Below are 20,124 nucleotides of genomic sequence, written 5' to 3'. Positions count from 1 at the left end.
CAAGCAATTCCGATTTAGAGAACTCATGAGAAAAGGACCAGCTACCTCCATGATTTCCCAGACTTGGCCAATGTCAATTTAAAGTAAATACCTGAAAACAGTCTCTCAACAGTGATTCCAAATGTTCTGATTATGCCAGAAGGAAAACACTGCAGAATTTCAAAGGCCTACCATTTTTGATACTTCCATAATAAAGTAAGACCATTTTTCCAACTTACACTAACTCCAGACAACCATTGTCAGGCAGTGCTGAGTTTAGGTAAACAGTTCCAGCTCCCTTCTAAGTAAAATAGTGGCCTATTTTTAGAGCCCAGGGGTTTCAGTGTTTCACCATTATGGGAACAAACATCATTATCATTCCTTCTATTTCAATGAGCACAGCTGTCTGGGTGGGGATGTAAACATCCCCCAGAGTGTTGTGAATCTAAATACAACAATGTCAGACTGCTGTGTGAGAACCAGGAAACCGAGCTGAAGACAAATCGCCGCAGAACTGATCTAGTCTGATGATCTAATCTAAATGGAGTAAAACCTAGGTATGCTATACACTTGGCCTCTTAGAAATGAGCCCTGATGTCAATCCATGCTTCTCATAGAAATGCACATCTCCTGGTGGAAGTCTATCAACCTTATTTTTTATTCTCTATAATTTTATGATGTTTTGACATCTTGGGGGTGAGGGGGCTAGCTGGCCAGGGCTAGCTAACTCCTAAGATAATAACTTACTTGTGGACACACCTTTCATATTCAAACCAACCAATCCTTAGTCCATACCCCTCAACCACCTCCTTTCTCTAACTTTCACACATCAAGTCAGTATTTTCCCTGCTTAAGCCAACCCGGGGCCATGTACCAGACAACTAGGGGCAGCCCCTATGCCCCAAAGCCCGCGAGGATCATTCAATCCAGCCAATTCTAGGCTGTTTCCCTGTCCTGCCTTGTGTTTCCTGCAGAAAACACAATAAAGGCTCTGGCCTATGTTTTCCTATCACTCCTTTCTTTCTCCTGACCAACACTGGTGCTTCCCCAGGTGGCCCTGCATGGCACACGGTGTGACCCTTATCTTAGGAAATCTAAGGAATAAAAATCTTTCAATGGCATCAGCCTCCCTGAGCTGTCACTCACTCACCTCTATAAGAAAATCCGCAGGTACCATCATTGCTTCAGAAATTGTACTAAATGTAGATGGGCAAAGTCCCAGTTCTTTCTATGTCCATCGCCTAGTCTGCTGGCCCCGTCTGTGTGCAGTTGAGTACATATGACACCTGCCAAGAGAAAAACATTTTCTCAGCTGTGTAAGAGTGCCAGAAAAACTCATCTCACAAGGATCCAATACAGTTGTGCCCCGACTTTTCTCCTCTGCTAAGAACAGAGGGGGGCATCCTAAGCAGGATAAAGGGTGCAGACTCAGACCCCCTTAACCCTCTGCCTGGACCACTGTGGCCTGCCAGTAACCATCTGTGGCGGGTGGGCCAAGTCTGGTTAACAGATGTGTCTTATTTGGCCATCACATTATGTTTAACTACATTTGAGCCAACATTCTAAAATCATGAAATTTCACACAAAAATCCAGATTTCCAGCTTCTTTTAAAACTTGAAAACTTCGGTGGTGCCAGCCTATTTTCCCACATGGCAGCCACCAACTAGAGCTAAGGAGGAGGGTGCCCCTTAGCTGGGCATGTGCTCTCCAGCCTGCCACAGGTTCCCCCATACCCGTCTGGTTCAGGACTGAGGCCAAGTGGCCTGTCAACCTTGTGCTTGCTCAGTTGGCTGTCTTACACTAGAGGTGCTTTCTGCACACACACACACACACACACACACACACACGGTGAAGAGCAAGGGGCTCACACTTTTGTCACAGGTTTGACCTCCAGCAGTTTTGCTCATCAACCTGCATCTTGGCAACCTCATCATTAAAAAGAGGGATAATAATGGTACCTACCTTGTGGGGTGGTTGTGAGGATCAAAGATTTAAAAGCACTTAGAATAGTGTCTAAGGAGCAGAAAGTAAGAGTTCAATTAATGCTAGCTTTAAAAAGCCCCACATTTATTCTAAATTAAGTTGGAGGAGGGCTGAGAGGACCACGTGTTCAGAAAAGAACTGAGAAAATGTTTCTTTGTAGAATGAAGAAAACTCACTCCCACCAGCCAGCTTCGTTCGTTAACTGCCTATGTGGGCACCAGCGGCGGTGCCGTATACTGGAGCCCAGCTCCAGGCTTTCTCGTCCCTGGTCCAACATGAGAACTCTCCCCAGAGTAATCTTCCTAGAGCAAATCTCTACTCATTTCCCTCAAAAGCTTAAACAGGGCCCGCCTCCCTCGCCTGACATCAAGGTCCACTACGATTTTTTTTTTAAATCATAAAAAAGTAAATATAATAACTACCTTTTAAAGTTTTTTAAAATACAATATACAATGACATGAGATCCCATATTGCCCATTAAAATAACGGGCTAGACCTTTTAACCATCAATTATACTTATAGCTAACATTTATTCAACACAGTGTGCTGAATAATATGCTGATTGATCTTCACCTCAATTTGTCCTCATGTGTTTCCATTTACATTTGAGACACTGAGTTCAGCAAAATTAAGTTACTTGCTTCAAGCCCCACAGATAAGAAATGGTAGCGGTCAGGCCCATCCAGACCCCTCCGATTCCACAGGCTCAACCGGGATTAGCAGATATGTGGTCTCCTCACCACCCTCCCGCAGAGGACGCTAGGAAAAACCGACACGTGTTGCCCGTGGAAGAGTAAAAGGTACAATCTTGCTAGAAAGCAATTGTGCAATGCCTATCAAGGGCTTTAAAAATGGTCACATTCTTTGCAAGGACTATCTCTACGAATATATGCTGAGGCAGTAAGTTAAGACTTATCCCAAAATTTATGAACAGGATGTTCACAGCATCATTACATTTTATAGAGAGAAGGTGGAAACAGCCTCACATCAAAGAAGGGAACTGGTTACGTAAATTATAGTGTTTCGGTTTAAAATGTTTTTCAGTGACTTCAATGACACAGCAAAATATTAAATTTAAAAAGCATAATATGAAAGTATGTTTCGTTATTAAGTGAAAGCATATTTCACATAATTCTGTTTTGCAAATGTAAAAAAAAATTATTGACATACAAATGCATAGAGAAAGGTCTGGGAGGGAAATCACACAGTTGTTACTTATGGTGAGAATATAGGCCTTTTAAAAAATGTTTCTGCTTTCCATATTTATTAGGATGAATATATTACTTAGTCACAAAAACAAATTTTCTTACACGAGATTCATTCTTCAAAAGCCTGGTTTCTACTCAATTTTCTGGAATGCACCTACTGCCTCAAAAACACCTTTATTGAAAAGGGATATTCTCATATTTTTAGAATATATAGAATATATAAGTCGCTGTTAAGCAATATTAATGTAAATAATGTAATACAGTAAATTTAACTCGCATGGAGCCCCCCCAAATTAAAATGTGATCATTATTAGAACTAAAACTGGAAATCGTTGTATGTGCAGCAAACGTCTGTTTATCTTGAGTCCAACCTACTGGAAAACTAAGATAAACATAATTATTCCGTGCTGTACAATCGAAGGGTAATTACTGCTCATAATGATGACTCGAAGGCATTGCAAGACCCTGAAATGCCTTCCAAGCCACCAAAGAAAGATTGCATTACATTCAGAATAGTTTCGTTGTTAAGACCGCTTGATTGTGCTGAATTCTGAAAATTGGCTAACCTACATTTGGCAGGTACAGTTACTTTCAGTAAGCTAAAACTGTCTATTAATCAGAATCCCTATTCCCTGATGCTTTGGAATAAACTGGAGAGCATGAAAAACTCATCGGAATTTGTTGAGAAAGTGGCAGTATGAAATGCCTCTGGGCTTTTTACTCTAATTTACCCTCTTGACGTGGGGGGCTGGGAGTTACAAAAACAGAGAATTGACGGGACTGGTAAAAAGAGCAAGAAATCCTGCAGGCGGCTGGAGAGAACCCGGGAATGGCGCTGTTTAAAGATAATGTGATGATGTAGGGACTGTCAAGTTCTATTAGCAAAGGCATGTGAACGGACGCTTCAGCACAACTGCTAAAAAGAGGTCAGAAGGCAGAAGAATTTTGGCAAGCGTGGAGCTGTTTCCGGCTGTGGGAACCGCATGGTGCTCTGGGCAAGGGATCATGGGGGCAGGAACTATTCTTTTCAGTGTTCCCTGGGGGAAATGCCATGCGCTCCATCCTGAGAAATGACAACAGGGCCACAGGGCTTCAGGATTGGGGTCAGCTCCCTGAGCATGTTGTCCGTCTGAGACGCTTCTCTAGGTTTCCTGAAATCACATGGTTGCTGCTAAGGAACAGACGGGGAGTAAAGGACACAGAGAAGCTGCAGGTCGGTGAGCAGCGCTGGGCGGAGGTGGTTACCACGGCCAAGGGTCCAACAGCCACAGAGAGAATGGCAGGATGGCCAGCACCGCAGCTGCCTTGTGGATTTCTGTATCTACCCTTGGGCACACCTGGAGTGGTTAGGGCAGTGCTTGTCGCCAGAAATCATTACTGTTGTCCCAGGAAATCCCTAAATGCAATGGGTCCGTCTAGAGCTGGACTGTCCAATATGGCGGCCACCAGCCACATGTGGCTATTTAAAGTAATTAAAATAAGGTACAATGAAGTTCAGTTCCTCGGTCATCCAAGCCACATTTCAAGTGCTCAAGAGCCACCTGTGGCCAATGGCTACTGTACCAGCCTGTGCAAATACAGAACATTTCCATCAGCACAGAAGGTTCTGTTGGACTTACACTGAAGCCAGCACTGATACACATACATGGAGCAGAGTACACGTGTCTTACAGATTTGTTAGACAAGATACAAGAACTCAAAGCATGTGTGTGCCTGCACCTGGCTGCTTTGAGCCGAGCCCCTGGGCCTCCAGGAGTACCTGTGCGTCCTCCTCTGGCTGGGAGCACTGGCAGTGGTCAGCATCTACAACATAGCATCAGGTATCCCTTACACACTGCCCAACAGTTTCATGAACCAGACAAGACATGAGATTTGGAGGTAAGACTGTTCTCTTGGGGCCCATCCTGCTTCCAAGCATCTCCTTGTCCATAGGTAATAATTAGCACTTCCCAGAGACAAAAGTCAGTTTGACATTTTTTTCCCACCCTAGGTCTTCAAGACCAGGTTATCCCCCACCCGCCCAACCCCCATCTTTTGGCTGAACAAAGCCCCTGCTGGAGAATCCCAGGCAGCCGACCCAGTCCATTCTGCTTAAGGGCAGGTCAGCTCTGCTCAGAAAGGGGCAAATGTTTGTGACTCAAGGTTTCTTTCCCGAGTAATTTTAGCATTTATTAGTCATTGTGCATTCTAGAATACTCAGTGTCTCTAAGGACCTCTTGTTTCCTGTGGCCATCATTCACCCCCCACCCCACCTTGGTGAGGTTCATGCAGCTCGAGAAGAATGCTCTCTAACCCAACAATTGACTATATCTGAAGCACAATAAGTCAATCTTTAAAAAAAAAAAAATGGGGCTGAAAGTCAAACCTTGTAAAATAATTCAGACATTTTAGTGTTGTTCTGATTACATACAATTCCCACAAGAAGGGAAGTACCTTTAAAATAAGGACTATTCAATACTAGTACAGGATTTCCTCTTGTTGTTGATAATTTCCTCCTCACAGAAGACACAACGCGATCCAAACCAGATTCAAAGGAGGTGGCCAGAGACAACGCGGCATCTACGTTCTGCGGGGAGCATTGTTCAATCTAATTGATGTTTTCCTTGCAAGGCAATAGAATGAGTGGAACTATTTTTATCCAGAACAGAATAAGCTCCCCTCAACTTAGGACTCCCTTACCCCCCTACTAGTTTTATATATAGTCAGAATCACAACATGTACCTTCCCAAAGTCCACATTTCCACAGCAGAAGTTTATCAACAATAGGCAAATGTAAATGCCAAACTATGTTCTTACTTGACAGGCAAAACTTTACCAGCCATACAGTTTTGAATTGTGGAAATTCTGGTCCCACTATTACATGTTCCACGACTCTCTCTTCTCAGCAGGTGTGGTGTCTAGAAAAGGGTCCTCAACCTTCACAGAATGAAATGCCTTCCTCTTTGCTAATGACAACTACACATATCTACTAGTCACTTTAAGTTACCTGTAGAGGCTGATGCCTTCCGTGACATATGGCGGAGTTTCTACACAGACCGTAAACCTTGTGTATACAATGGCAATAAATCACTAAGCACATTTTGGCAGAACATTTTTCCAATTTCCTCCCTTCAGTCAGAGAGGCACAATTCAACCTTCACAATTTGGCCTGACTTTCTTCTAGAAATAAACTAAGGTTAACCTTTTGTCCAATGACATAAATGCACCTAATGAAGAAGGTGGTTGCAACTTTAGGTTGAATTAGCTAAGAGCTATGATCATGAAAAACAGCACTGCGTAGGATAAGGAAAAGGTAATGAAGTAGTAACGGGGAACCTACAAGAGCTCATCAGTACATGGATATTTTTAGAATTTTAACGTGAGAACTTCATAAAGTCAGGTTGTCCTTGGTTTTCCTCAGTTCCTTCTTCCCTTGAGTTCTTCTAGGAAGTCAGCTGAGTAATTCCCACCACAGCTACCTTCCCCCAGAACAGCACAGACCTGACTGCAGCCTCGGGCAGAGCCAGCCAATGGACCCCCACCATACCCTGCAGCAGAAGTGAAGAACAATTCTTCAAGCCTTAAATTATTTGGCCAAAATATCATAAAATACTACGTGATAATTACTAAACTAGCCCAGACCCTCCCAGGCTGTCGAGGGTTGTAGCAAGTGGAAGATTCCATCCATCAACATCACTACACTTTTCCAGGAGATGGCGACCCAAACTCACCAGGGCTCCCCAAGTTACAGCTCTCCCATCTTCTGATTCCCCCCAACATGCTCTTGTCCAGGGTAGCTGTGTCAGGGCACCCCGCCCCCCTCCACTCTCCCTGTGCTTATGTCATTATTATCCGGGCACCCTGATTGCTCCAGGGATTTCTTTTCAGTAAGACAGGACTTCCAATGGAGAGCCCACTCAGGGAAAAACCAGGTTTTGTAGGGCCTGGAGTTTATACAACTTGGGGGCCACTTACAGTGCACAAAAATAATTTATTTTTACAGAAACACATGACCAGGTTGACACATTGCCACCGCCTTTCCAGGTTTCCCAAGGAGCTCACACAAGTGTGTGTGTGTGTGGGGGGGGGGGCTCCTGAGCCTCACGGTGCATCCACCTGACTTTCCCTGTGGTTCTTGCTGCCTCCTGCGCTGTGTGTTGCAGACGCACGGCCACCGCAGTGCAAACACAAACAGAAATGCTCGGGTTACGGTTGTAACTACAGCAGCCACGTAAGTACCGCGAGAAAAGCGCCCCTTGCTGACCACGCTCACACCCAAAGGTAAATTTCTGCATCGTTTTCCCTTGATTTGGCCCAATGTTCCTAAGACTCTGGTAGTCTGGGGCTTTTGTGTTTGTTTGTTTGTGAGTTATGAATTCCGTTTCTCTGCTGTCCCATGTGCCGAAACAGTCTTTTTTATCTTGTGGCACTGGACATCCCTGGCGGTCCCTTCTCCCCCCCCCACCCCAACCCCAAGAGGGGAGGAACGGAGTATTGTTTGGCTTGGTTTGGTTCCTAAACGCTACAAATAATAGAAGAAATGATATTGTTTGTCGTGGGTGCACCTGCTTCCCTCAGCCAGGGCGAGGTGTTTTGTTTCTTTATTCCTCTCCACCCCCACTCTCCTTTTATCTTGGCTGTGCGGGCTTTGTTGTTTGGTGGGAATTTAAGTGGCTCCTGCTTTCTTAGGGAACTTCCTCTCCCAGGGAATTCAGATTCTCCCCAGGGGCCCCCAGAGACTGTATTGTTTTATTGCCCCCACCCCTCCCCACCCCTGTTCCACGTAAACCACATAAACACGCACCCAAACACACAAGATGTTTTTAAAGGAGCAAAGGAAATGCAACCCTGAGAGGGATTCCAGCAGATGTGGGCACTAGTGTGTGTGTGTGTGTGTGTGTGTGTGTGTGTATGATACTGAATGTGTTTTACATGTACGTGTGCATGTTACAAAGAGAGAAAGTGGAAGTCTGCATGGTTTTCTATGTGCATTCTCTTTAGTCTTGAATACAATAAAAGTAAATACGATAATTTCTTCTCTAGCTTCCTTTGTTTTTCTCCAACTTATAAGAAGCCCCAGATGATCAGCAACTTGATGCCCGCCCCCCCCCCCCAACACACACACTATATAGACACACACACTGTCCCATGCCCTTCTTTCCCCAGGGTTACCTTCAGCCCTTGGGGTCACTGGATAGCACCCACCACAAAGCCCACCCAAGATGGCTGGGTGCACAATGCTGGGAGGGAGGGAGGCCCATCTATTCCACTGTGCAAGCCTCTGGGTCGCCAGACACGCCAGGCTTCGTCTTTGTGCCACAGCTCCTGGCAAAGGGCCTCCCACATAGGACATGCCCAGTACATGTCTGTAGCATGAAGGTTGCATGAAGTGACCTGGGGCCGGTCACTACACCGCTCTACCGCTGAGTCTCTTCCTGATAAATAAGACCATGGATTCCTTGAGTTTTTTTCTAACGCTATTATGATGTTCTTTGTCTAAAATGGATTGGATTTGCCTCAGAAGAAGCTGCACTCAGAATCCTGCCACAGACCTGTTGCTGCTTGATGGCCAGAATCAAGGTCAAGAAGGGAGGTCCCCTCTCCATCCCAAGCCCACGTTGTCTCTGCTCTGTGTCAGAATGTAGGTCTGAGAACCTGGCCTCCACTGTCAGAAGACCCTCTCTTTACATACTCAGAACAACAATTTACCTGTTAGTCACTATTAGCCTCCCACTTACCCCAGACTGTGATATTGTAGTTCCTTTAACCTTGGCACGTTTAGTCTAAACATTTTATCTGTGCTGTCCCCCTGGGATTCCTGGGCAGATGTAGTCTGTTCCCATAATAGAACTTCTGTTCTCTCCATCCCTACGAATGTAGATGCTAAGCTCCCCCACCCCGCCCCAAAAGACAGGACTAAATTATGGCAAGATCAAAACCACTGAGACCCCTTAACCAGAGAGAAGGTGGAAGAGGTGAAGATGAATTAAGAATTGAATGTTGGGAGAAGATATTTGCCAATGATACATCCAATAAGGGGTTAATATCCAAAATATGTAAGGAACAAATAGAACTTAATGCGCGCACGCACACACACACACACACACACACACACACACACACACACACAAAACCAATCTGATTTAAAAATGGGCAGAGGACCTGGATAGACATTTCTCTGAAGGGGATATACAGATGCAAATAGACATATGAAAAGATGCTCAACATCACCAATCACCAGAGAAATACAAATTAAAACCACAGTGAAGTATCACCTCACACCTGTCAGAATGGCCATCATCAATAACTCAACAAACAAGGATGTGGAGAATAGCGAACCCTCGTACAATGTTGGTGGGAATGTAAATTAGTGCAGCCACAATGGAAAACAGTATGGAGGTGACTCAGAAATTAAAAATAGAACTACCCTGTGATCGATCCAGCAATTCCACTTCTGGATGTTTATCTGAAGCAATCCGAAACACTAATACGAAAAGACATATGCACCCCAATGCTCACTGCAGCACTATTCACGGAGGCCAAGACATGGAAGTAACCTGGGTGTGTACATCAATAGACGAATGGATAAAAAAGATCCATATATACAATAGAATATTATTCAGCCATAAAAAATAATGCAATATTGCCATCTGCAACAACATGGATGGACCTAGAGGTTATTATGCTGAGAGAAATAAGTCAGACCGAGAAAGACAAATACCATATGATTTCACCTGTATGTGGAATCTAAAAACACGAATGTCTTCAGGGAGAGTAGGGTCTTTAATGGGGAATATAAAACAGGTGACCAGTGTCCCTCCATCCCCAGTAAACACTGATAAAAAAGGAAATCGACTTGAAGAATCATATTTGAGTTAGGTTGTTCTTTTTTTTTTAAGCTCGATTGTATAATAGTGACGAGAAAATACTTAAGTAAAACATGAAATTAACTTTCCAGGTAGTTTCTAAAATAAAAGATTGGGGGTGGGGTAGGGGGATAGAGACATACCAGTTTGGATGTGTTTTGCTCTGCTGCTTCGCCGTGGTAACGGTTGGATTGGATTCACGAATTCATTCAACAAGCATTTACCGGGTGCCTCCTACCCGTCAGGCACTGTTTACATGACAGAAATATAGAAGTGAATGAACCAGGCAAAACAGACAATAAACAGATCATCAATGAAGAACATATTCTGTCCGATAATGCTAAGTATTACAGAGAAAAACAAAGGGGGGAAGGGAAGGAGGGAGGGGCAGGAGGCCTGTTGGGGTGGGAGTAGTGGAGTGTTTTAAATAAGGTTGGAAGGGAAGACCACAGGGGGAGCTTTGAACAGAGCCCCAAGTAGTCACAGATTACAGTAGATTAGCAGTTAGCTGGGGGAAGAACATTCCAGGCGGGCGGGGAAACCCCATTGCAAGGCCTGACAGTGAGAAGGCACTTGGCATGCTCCGGCAACAGAGAGCGTATGTGTGGGTGATGGAGGGGCGAGTGGCAGGAAATGAGGTCGAAGAGGGTGCTTAAAGGCTCAGACATGTCATTCTTTAATTTTATGATTCAATTCCGCATTTATGGAACATTCCTATACACCAGAAACAAAACTATGCCCCAAGGGAGATATTAAAAAAAAAAAATTAGGAATAACTACAGAAAATTGTCAGTAATCAACTCTTTCAGGGGGAACAGCCAGTCTCTTTCTGCCTAATATGTTGTTTTCAAGTCTCTTCTGGTACATCAAGCGATAGACCAACTGCCCAGGAATCATTTAGGTTTTTGAACGTGGACGTGGCCTTGAGTACATGTCAAAACCCAACACAAAGCACTTAATGACACCTACTAACACAAGAGTAAATACGGAGGGGAAATTGTACCCCACAATTGAAGAAGCATGGTATCACAGCCGATCAACACAAAACCTGAAGACTGCCCATAGGCTCCAGCCCCAGCTGTCCAGACAGGACAGCGTTTACCTCCTTTCCCTGGGACTCGGGGGCCTGGGGAAACAGCTGTGCTGCAGGCTTGTCAGGACGGACCGACTGCGCCAAGAGGAAGGCCCGGGGTCGTTTCCTTCCTTCTTTCTCCCCCCTCCCTGCCCCCACACCGTAGCAGAACACTGAGGCAGCACAGAGAAGCCAGCCCCGCAGCCCGTCCAGATCAAGGCCAGCGTTATATTTCAAGTTGAGGTTCAAACAGCTTGCTCTTGGCTGGGACTTCTTACTTCCTGAAATCAGACGGCGCCGTGTGGGACGTCAGTGTGCTGAGTCACCAGCTAGCTGCACACTTGCTCTTTCAATGAAGACCACCAGGCTGAGCCCCCAACTTCCTCCAGGGTGAAGGGCACACGAGGACCTTGCCGAGAGCCCCTTTGGAAGAGGTTCCTGTGACATGCCCAGGCTTAGAACAAAAAGAATGATTTAAGTGTCTCTCTCCTTGAGGTGATTTGGCGGCTTAGAAGTAATTACAAAAACCCCTGCCCGTTATCTTTACAGGGTACTCTGCTCCATACCACCTCCAGCTGCCTAATTACTGAGTGGTTTATTTTAAGTTAGGTGAGTGTTTATCCATTGTGCATATTCACAGGCCATGCATGACAAGGATGTTAGAAACTTCTAGCCCTCGGGGAGCCTTTGGGATTGCAGCCCTAAGAGCTGAGACATGGCTGCTGCCCAAGGCCCAGGCTTACTGGCAGTCAGGTTTTGGTCAAGTAGTTACCAACCTAAACAAATTGGACAGTCTTGCATACACATCTAAAATTGGAGATGCTCTTGAGAACTTGAAAGATCTGGCAACACTGGACCAAAATTCCTACGTAGAAACAACTGGCCTTCAGACAGAAGGTGCTGGAACGCGTGCTCCCTGGGTGGGCACCCACTGGCCCGTCCCATCCCAGTGCATCCTTCCCCGTTGGTGCCCGCTCCCATGAGGATGCACCCAGACCCCCATCTAGTCCAACCCGCTTCCCATGAGGAAAGCGGGTCTAGAGAATTATCAATGACTCGCCCAAGGTCACTCAATTAGGTAAAAGCTGAGCAGGCACCAGAATCCGGGTCCTCTTCTCAATACACCCCCGTTCCCCCCGGAGCTCCAGTTGTGAAAGAAATGAGGCCACATTTGAAGCAGTGTCTCAGACGACGTTGGCTCTGAAGTCCTTTTAATTATAAGTCATCACCGGAAACTAATGAAAGGCATCAAAGCTGTGATACCGATACAGAAGGGCTAGGGAAACGAAGAACTCGGAGATACATTTCCTGAGGGGTTTTAAATGTAAGTCATCTATATTTAAAATGTCATGATTTTAGTGAGTAACAGAGTGGGGCAAAGCCATCTTGTATCAAAATCGCATGCTAATTTCACTATACTGAATAAATTAGACGTGGTATTTCTTGGATTTTTCTTTTAGAGGTGTTTTTAAATGCAATAATTCTGCCCGTCTACCTTTCATTAAGTCATGGTAACGCATGTAATGAAAATGAGCGGCTAATTATTGAGGCCTTCAGTTACTTATGACCAGTGATGCATACGGTAAATTTATAAATTTATCTGAAAAATGTTGGTAGAAGTATTACAAACCTAGGTATAATTTTAAAGCACGCCAGCACTGATGACGCCGACAATTTTTTTCTTACCGCATCATCACTTCATAATAGAAATGAGAGTTTTCTTACATTCATTTTTCCTACATGCCACTGGCTTATCGTCATAATGCCATCCTGTTTTCCTGGGAGGTCCAATCCCACCTGCACCATCTCCACAAACCTGTCACCTCACAAGGCCTTAAAAAGAAACCAAAGTACTTCTTGGTAAAACTACTATGTAACCTTGAAAATGACCTTGCACACACCCTCCAAAAAAAACCCAAAAAAACAAAAACGTACTGACTAGATCAGGATATAGAGATCATTGATGTGACGAGTGAAACATGCCACATGCTTCACTCCTTCCTCACCACCTGAGCAGCCATCGAAACCTGGGTACCAGTAAGAGAATCTAAGAGCGTAAGACAATGCTGCTCGTAGCGCTGTAATGGCATCTAAAATCGCAGTTGCTAAAATTGAACTGGCACTTGGCAGAAATTGTCATAACACTTTGCATCACAGCACTATGACAGACAGAAAGCGTCTGCGTGGCACAGGACGTGCGCAGAACAGAGCTGTGCCTTACAAGAGGGACCCACATCTGAGGCCACACAGAAAACGGTTGAGTGGGAGCCTCCGAAACCCACAGTCACAAAAACGCTGCAGTCTCCATTCCCTTCAAAGGGACCCAGAAGTCACCACTCCAGGTCCAAGCTCAAACTTCTCTTCACCTTCCTGTCTTCGTTTTCTAAACAGAGGGGGAAGGAGGAGCTCAGTGGTTGGGCAAAGAAAAGTAAGGCTCTACTTTGTCACCTGCCAGAGTGGGTTTCCTCCCTCTCTTCCCTGCCACTCTCAGGATCAAGGCAAACTCCTTCCGAGTGAGCGAGGACGGGACACTCCTTAATTGCAGGATGACTTTTAAGGCAACAGGAAGGCACTCCTCTCCCTGGGGCCCAGATGACTGCCTCTGTTCTGGCAGCATTTTGTTCTAACCCGAAACATACCTCAGCCTCCTCACTACACAGCTCAGGAGTCTAACGCTATTAAAGGGTTAAACAAATTCCTTGGGAACAAGACAAGGCTCCTGGAGCTGTGCAGGTGGGGAATTACAGCCTGCCACTGCTCATCATGCCACAGATTCCGAGGTCTCAGAGAGAGCAACTCTTGGCTCTTCTTGTTTTGCCATTGAAAAAGAAAGACATTTTCTGTTCTCTCAGTACAGAACTGAGTACACAGAAGATGCTCTCCGCAAATATTTGTCGAACGGGTCAACAGTTCTGTAAGATTTCATCGGAGTTCTTTTGCACCCTGCCCCTCCAGCCTGATGTTGAGATGTTTAGGGCCAGATCATCTGACATAACATGTCCCCTCAGGCTGAAGCTCTGCCCTGCGATGAAGACCCTTTATTCAATAGCACAGATTCGCACAGGTTAGAATTCCACCAATAATGAAATTGTTACACAGAAGAAAACTGATGATCGAGCAAAATGAAAATGAGAGAAAATCGATCTTTTCTTAGCCAAGAGAGAAAAAGGCCAACGTATGTAAGACGTAAGCAGAATAGTCGGTTCCTTCTTTTTTATTTAGTCACAACACATCGGTACAACGGTGGTCAAACCCAGTTCAGTGGAGGTCGTTTAAGCTACACCTGCTAAAAGAATAAACCTGTAAAGTGATGCTTTCATAGGCCGAATCAAATGGAATAAACGAAAAAGAGGCAGCAAAGCCCTTCGAAAATATCTCAACAGTCACATTTCCACGCACCGAAAAGGAAAACGCAACATAAAAATTTCCAGTGAAAAGAAAAATATGGCAGAGGGAAGAATTAGGTCGTATTTTTAAGAGGTTCTACTGGACCAGCCAACTGACCACTTGCCCACCCTTACCCGTGTTAACATTTGTGAACTTGAGATCTGTGAGAGTAAAGATGCGCTGCATTGCTTGGGGCTGGTAAGTGCAGGCATATTCTACAATCTCTTCAGTCTCCTCCCAGCCACCTGGGGACCTAAGGTACAAGTAAGTGCTCTCTCCAAACTCAGCCAGAACTGGGAGTCCTGGCAGATGACAGCAGTGGGCCACAGGGACGCAGGCCCCTGACAATTTGTCCATTCACCCCACTGCTGTAGGAGGCAGAGAGTTAACTAGTCTTCTTTCTTGGATAAAGCTAATCATCTGATTTGTCAACGCTTTGTTCAGGAATATAAAATTCAAATATAGCCCCCCCCCCAAAGAATATTATTTGTACAACACCTTAATTGTCAAAATATTAACAAATAGCGTCATGTTAACATTGAACATAGTGTTTTGGAAAATTAATTCTAAAAACAGACTGTAACTATACAAGGAGAAAAATAGCCCCCAAATACTAAATGTTAGAATTCCCAAAACTGAGGCAAAAATGGTATCATTCTCAGACAGATAGGTTTACACAGTAAATTAGGCACAGTACAAACCTATCACCAAATGTTGTTTTATACTATTTCAGTTTAATGTTTGGAACAAAATTTAACAACTAGTTATTAAAAACTGCTAATACATGACATAAAAAAAATTAAAAAAAGAAAAAGTAAACCAAAAAACCTTTAGTCTTTCAACAAAATGTATCTAAAATTGTACCTTTTTCCTTTTTATATTACTGACGACTTTAAGGTGATGTTGGCAACAGCCCAGCTCAGCTGGGATTTTAAGCTTTCCCCTCCCCTCATTCTACGGCATCGGTTCTTTAAAAAGCTCCAATCTCTGTCCCCCACGGTCTATAGGGCTTGCCAAGGTTTGCGGCCTGCGTGGGTGCCGAAGGGCTCAGTGCATTGGGAGAGAGTAAGTGGAAGGAGCCGAAAGAGAAGGGGAAGGCCGACAGGGAGGCCACCGAGGAGAGCAGGGGCGGCGACAGTTTGGAAGCGGAGGTGACCACGGGGAGCACCGGTCCAAGGCCGCCGCTAGGGGGCGCTCGCAGGGCGGGAGCCTCGGGATGTGCGGTGGCCAACCTGCCCTGGTGGTGCGGGTCCGTGGGCGAGGCCGCCGAGCTAGTGTTCCCGTGGGCGTTCTGGGGCAGCAGTAGCGGGTGCGCGACGTGCGGATGATGTCCGAAGGCGCTCCCCCAGGGAATGTGTCCGAGGCCCGCGGCATGCGCGCCGCTCGCCGCTTCCCGCTGGGAGGCGTAGTTGTTAAGATGGGACACCAGGCGAACTCGAAGGGGGTCGGAGGCATCTAGTCCCTCAATGATGCTCAGGTAACGGGCGACTTCCGCCAGGCATTCCCGGAACCCCAAACTCCGATAGTCCATGGCCAGAGCGTGCGCGTCAAAGTAGCCTGAGGCAAAGAACAAAAGAAAAACCTCTGACCTCTGCTCACTGCCCACATTTCTTCAACCCCAAAGGCTGCCCTTCCTGGCAAATACCTACATCCTTAAAAAATGGCATTCACGGGCTCTTCTGAAAGTCCAAATATTTTGGAGTTGACCAAAATCTTTGCATTAATCAACAGAAGTATGTGTTCACTAATGCAAGTTCAAAGCCCAATTAGAAGCCGCGGAGCAGAAACTGGAATTATATCCTACCAGCAGATGAAACTATGTTCGTCCTTTTAATGTTTTCCCTCAACAACAACAAAAAATACATCAAGGGCAGAGAAACCACAGAGCAGTGAAATTCATTAGACACACAGATGTAAGTTATCGTCATGGAGTTTTTAGGCACTTGGTCCTGAGGACAGCATTTTCCGGCTGGAGACAGACACACAGACCTTGGTCCCCCAACTTGTTGGGTTTTCTCTGCTTAACCACAACAGGTTTCCTTTCTCAAGTCATGTGGCAGCTCTTTTTTTTTTTTTTTAATAATCCTGTATATGAAATTAAGACCATATACTTTTTGTAAAAAAAAGCTTTATTCTCAAAATGGCAATACGCAAATGTGGTGAGAGCTCCCTGATTTTAATCAGGGCTGTCACAACTTTAGGGCATCTCCCACAGAGCAGGTATTTTCCAAAAGAAGGTGCATTAGCTCAGTTTGCAGAGGGTTGGGGGTGATGAAGTCACCGGAGAAAAACCTATGTGCACTTGAAAATGCACTGACAGGCTACGGCACACACCACCAACACAGGTCTCTCCCCACCCCCAAAGCACAGAGTAAAAATAAGGCAGCGACTGCACCAATCCTGGCCTGCGGAGGCTCACTGCGCCCCAACACTCAGGGCGCCCCACAAGGGACCAGTGATGTACCTTTCCCTCCCGCGGTGTGCAGCATTTTCAGGTGATCCACCGTCATCTGTAGGATCTCGGCTTTTTCTAGCTTAGCAGATCCCTGGAGAGGGGAACGGCAAAAGATTGATTTGGCTCCAACTGCCCTTGGGGAACAACTGAAAATCTATATGCACATTTGTACGTTGTGCATCATAACAGCACAAACTAAAACAAAACGAGGTTTCTTCGCAGAACGTGTTGACATCTGTGCATGAATGCATCTCCGCACAAGCAGCACAGTTATTTTCCAAGACACAGATGGGGTTCAGATGAATGAGGGGAAGGATTCTGGTGTGGACAGCTACACTGGGAGTTCTACCTACTTGCTCCATTACCTGCTTCTCAAAAGCACTGGGTACCAGCCTCCTCAGCTCAGACAAACTGTTATTGATTCGGTCTCGCCGACGCTTCTCAATGATCTGCAGAAAGCAGGCAAAACAAAGGAGAAAATTTCCATGACGCCTCTAAATCCCAAAGTGAAGAAAGGTGGTTCTTTCCATTAATTTTAAAAAGGACAAAAAACCTAGTATAAAAAGACTCACGCCTCTCCGTCTTTTCCTGGCCAAGATCTGGGAAGATGTCGTTGGGGACATGGAACCTAGAGCCGAACTCAAGTTTCTGAATGAAGGGGGGAAGACAAAACAAAACAGAAATCGCCGTTAAGGAGGGGGGGACGGTATGAGGGGTCACCCCCAAGGTCCTCCCGCACTCAGATTGTTTTGGCAACTCGGGCTGGAAAGCGCCTCGGGGGGTCCCTCACCCCGGCGGCGGGCGGCCCGCAGAGGTCAGCGCAGGGCACCGGCGCGTCCGGGCCTCGGCCGCTGTCACCGCGGACCGCCCGCGCCCGCCTCCCGCTCCGGCTCCGCTCCGCCGCCGCCGACTCACCCATTCTCGTCCGCACTCTCCTTCTCCACCTCGATGGTCTCGTCCAGCTCGCTATCCGAGGAGCTGTACTCGGGGTGGGCTCGCTTCATGTCGGCTGCGCGAGGGCTCCGGGGAGGGTCGACGCGGCGGGCAGGGAGGAGTTAACAGCAGCGGCGACACTCCGCGCTTGGCTGCTCGCGTTCCGCACACACTGATCCGGCTCACGCTCTGCCTCCGGTTAAAACTCAACCATCCCTTTCCCACGCTGCGCCCCTTCCCAGGGCCCTGGGGAGGGCGGGGGAGTGGAGGGGCGGGCGAGGGGGCGGGGGGGGCGGGGCGGTGGCTCCCGGGCAACAGCGTCCCATCGGCCAATCCGGCTTCTCGCTCCGCTGATTGGCAGCCGCTCAGGGGAGGGCGCGGGCGAGGCCGAGGGCCAAGGCGAACCCCGCGCCTGCCCCTGCCCGGCGGCGGTGCGTCGGCTCCGCCGGGGCTCAGCCGGCCGCCACTGAGGGGAAGGAGGCGGCGCGGGCGGCGGCGGGCCGGCGGGGGAGGCCAGGCGGGGACACCAGCGCGCCGGCGGCCGCGGCCCCGCCCGCCCGCGCGCCCGATTGGCCTGGCCGCGCGCCAGGGCCGCGCCTGCAGCGCCGCCGGTGAGCCGCACGCGCCGCGGGCCGTGGAAAGTGCCGGCGCCGCGGCCGCCAGCCAATCGGGCGGCTGGCGGCGGCGACGGCGGCCGCGCTGGCGGCTGGCGGCGGCGCTGGGCGTCCGCATGAATGGAAAAGAATGGGCGGCCGCTGCCGGGCCCCCCGTGTGAACCTGTAATCGGAGCCCGGGCGCCGGGCGGCCCCGGAAGCCGCCGCCCTGCGCCGCGGTAAAGCCCGGCGGCGGGAGGCGCGCGGGCTGGCCGGGCGGGGCCCGATACGCCGGTCGCGCCGCCGAGGGTGCCGGACGCCACCCGCCGCGGCCACCTGCCCTGGGGCCGGGGGCACGGAGGGCCGACGGAGCGTCGGGGGATGCTCTTTTCGGTTTCTGGGGCCATGTCCCCACTTGCCGCCGGTCTCGCTTCCGCAGGGGCTTCCCAGCCTCCAGAATGGAAAGAACTGCCCTGTGCATCTGATTTCCCGGGAAGTGGAGCGCTTGTTTTCTCGGCTGACCAGGGGAAAGAAGGCCCCTGGGGACATGCATTATGTTGTTTTGTTTTATTTTTTCAGGCGTCGGCGGCCAGATCCTCGGCGGGCGACAGGGTGGCGGGGCTGGGCGTTGCGTCTGAGGCCTCCCTCGCTGTGGGAATGCACGTCTCTGACCCGGAGATAACACACGCGTCTCCCAGCTCTGGCCTCGGTGGTGGTGTGCTGTGCATTGGGTGCTAGGTGAAGTCCCTAAGAAGACAGATTAAAAAAAAAAAAAAAGTTGTCGATGTCAGCCTGAGTCCTGATCCAAGGATTTGTAGCAGCAGCCGGAAAGGTGGTTTTAAATTTGAAAACTCAAGCTTCTCCATCCTTCACAGAGGAGCAGAGCGATTCGCAGTCCTCTGAGGGCCCCAGTTGTGGCTGCTGACCTTGCAGTCTGGCAGGGAGGGAACACTTGATAAATGTTCTTGAGGGTGACACGAATTTTCTCATGCAAATAGCTTCTCCGTTTCTGTCCCTCGATTGTTGGTCTCAGTGCCATCTTCACACGTTTTGGATGCGGCACACTGAGTGGCCTGAGCTTACTATGTATGTTCGATTCCGAGCCCCTCTGCACGTGTCATGACAGGTCCTGGCTCCCAAAGAAGGTCTTGGCAGGTCACATTCACCTCCAGCCCCTCAGCCCTCGCTCTGGCCTCCTCTGCTCCCCTGTCTCAGCTGGGTGGGGGCGTTGGAGGGGGGTTATACTGACAAAGCTAGAAGTCAACACTCCTCAGTCAATACATCACTGTCACCTGCCTCTTCCCTCCCAGAACCTGATGGTCCAGGCATAGGCAACCGCCACTCACTCCACTCTACCTCCCAGAACTGACTAACAGTTTCCTCTTCCACGTGACAGGCCACCCTGCCCCAGAAATCAGTATGTCCACTGCCCCTCTGTGATTTGGTCAATTTTCCCAGATTCTCTGTGATGAATCAGCCTTTTCTGCTCTGGCCCATTTCTGCTGCCCTGCAGAAGCAGGGACAAGCACGGATAGGTGGACAAGAGGAAGGACAAAGCGGCTGAGGATTCCTGGCTCCACACTGGCACCTAAACAAAATGTTTCTCCCACGGTCAATACTGTTCTGTCAAAGACTAGGTCTGCATGAAACTTTTACACTTCTCAACTC

At 47.8% G+C, this 20,124-nt stretch overlaps 1 protein-coding gene and 1 long non-coding RNA gene across 3 annotated transcripts in view; both read right to left on the bottom strand.

Annotated features, from left to right (window-relative positions):
• Nucleotides 1–11,880, bottom strand: part of LOC141568477 (uncharacterized) — a 41,444-nt gene extending 29,564 nt beyond the window's left edge. Inside the window, exons 1-3 of the long non-coding RNA XR_012491622.1 lie at nt 11,119–11,880; nt 10,160–10,264; nt 1,130–1,265 (exon numbers count right to left, since the gene is read on the bottom strand). This is a non-coding gene — a long non-coding RNA (uncharacterized LOC141568477). The remainder of the gene's footprint in view (nt 1–1,129; nt 1,266–10,159; nt 10,265–11,118) is intronic.
• Nucleotides 11,881–14,286: 2,406 nt separating this feature from the next.
• On the bottom strand, nt 14,287–18,348 carry HEY1 (hes related family bHLH transcription factor with YRPW motif 1). Of its 2 annotated transcripts, none has more exons than XM_019725523.2 (5): nt 17,846–18,348; nt 17,503–17,578; nt 17,296–17,379; nt 16,940–17,021; nt 14,287–16,032 (listed from the first exon to the last, which is right to left on the bottom strand). In XM_019725523.2, exons 1-5 carry the CDS (start codon nt 17,932–17,934, stop codon nt 15,446–15,448), a joined length of 918 nt encoding a protein of 305 aa, XP_019581082.1. In that variant the 5' UTR covers nt 17,935–18,348; the 3' UTR covers nt 14,287–15,445. The 2 variants fall into 2 exon arrangements, with proteins under 2 accessions (XP_019581082.1, XP_074175364.1); XM_074319263.1 differs by having other exon boundaries at nt 17,284–17,379; nt 17,846–18,066.
• Nucleotides 18,349–20,124: the final 1,776 nt, after the last annotated feature.

This window comes from Rhinolophus sinicus, linkage group LG14, assembly GCF_036562045.2.
Source record: "Rhinolophus sinicus isolate RSC01 linkage group LG14, ASM3656204v1, whole genome shotgun sequence".
NCBI classification, from domain to species: domain Eukaryota; kingdom Metazoa; phylum Chordata; class Mammalia; order Chiroptera; family Rhinolophidae; genus Rhinolophus; species Rhinolophus sinicus.
The sequence above is the reverse complement of the archived record's forward strand: the minus strand, read 5'-3'. Positions and strand labels throughout refer to the sequence as shown.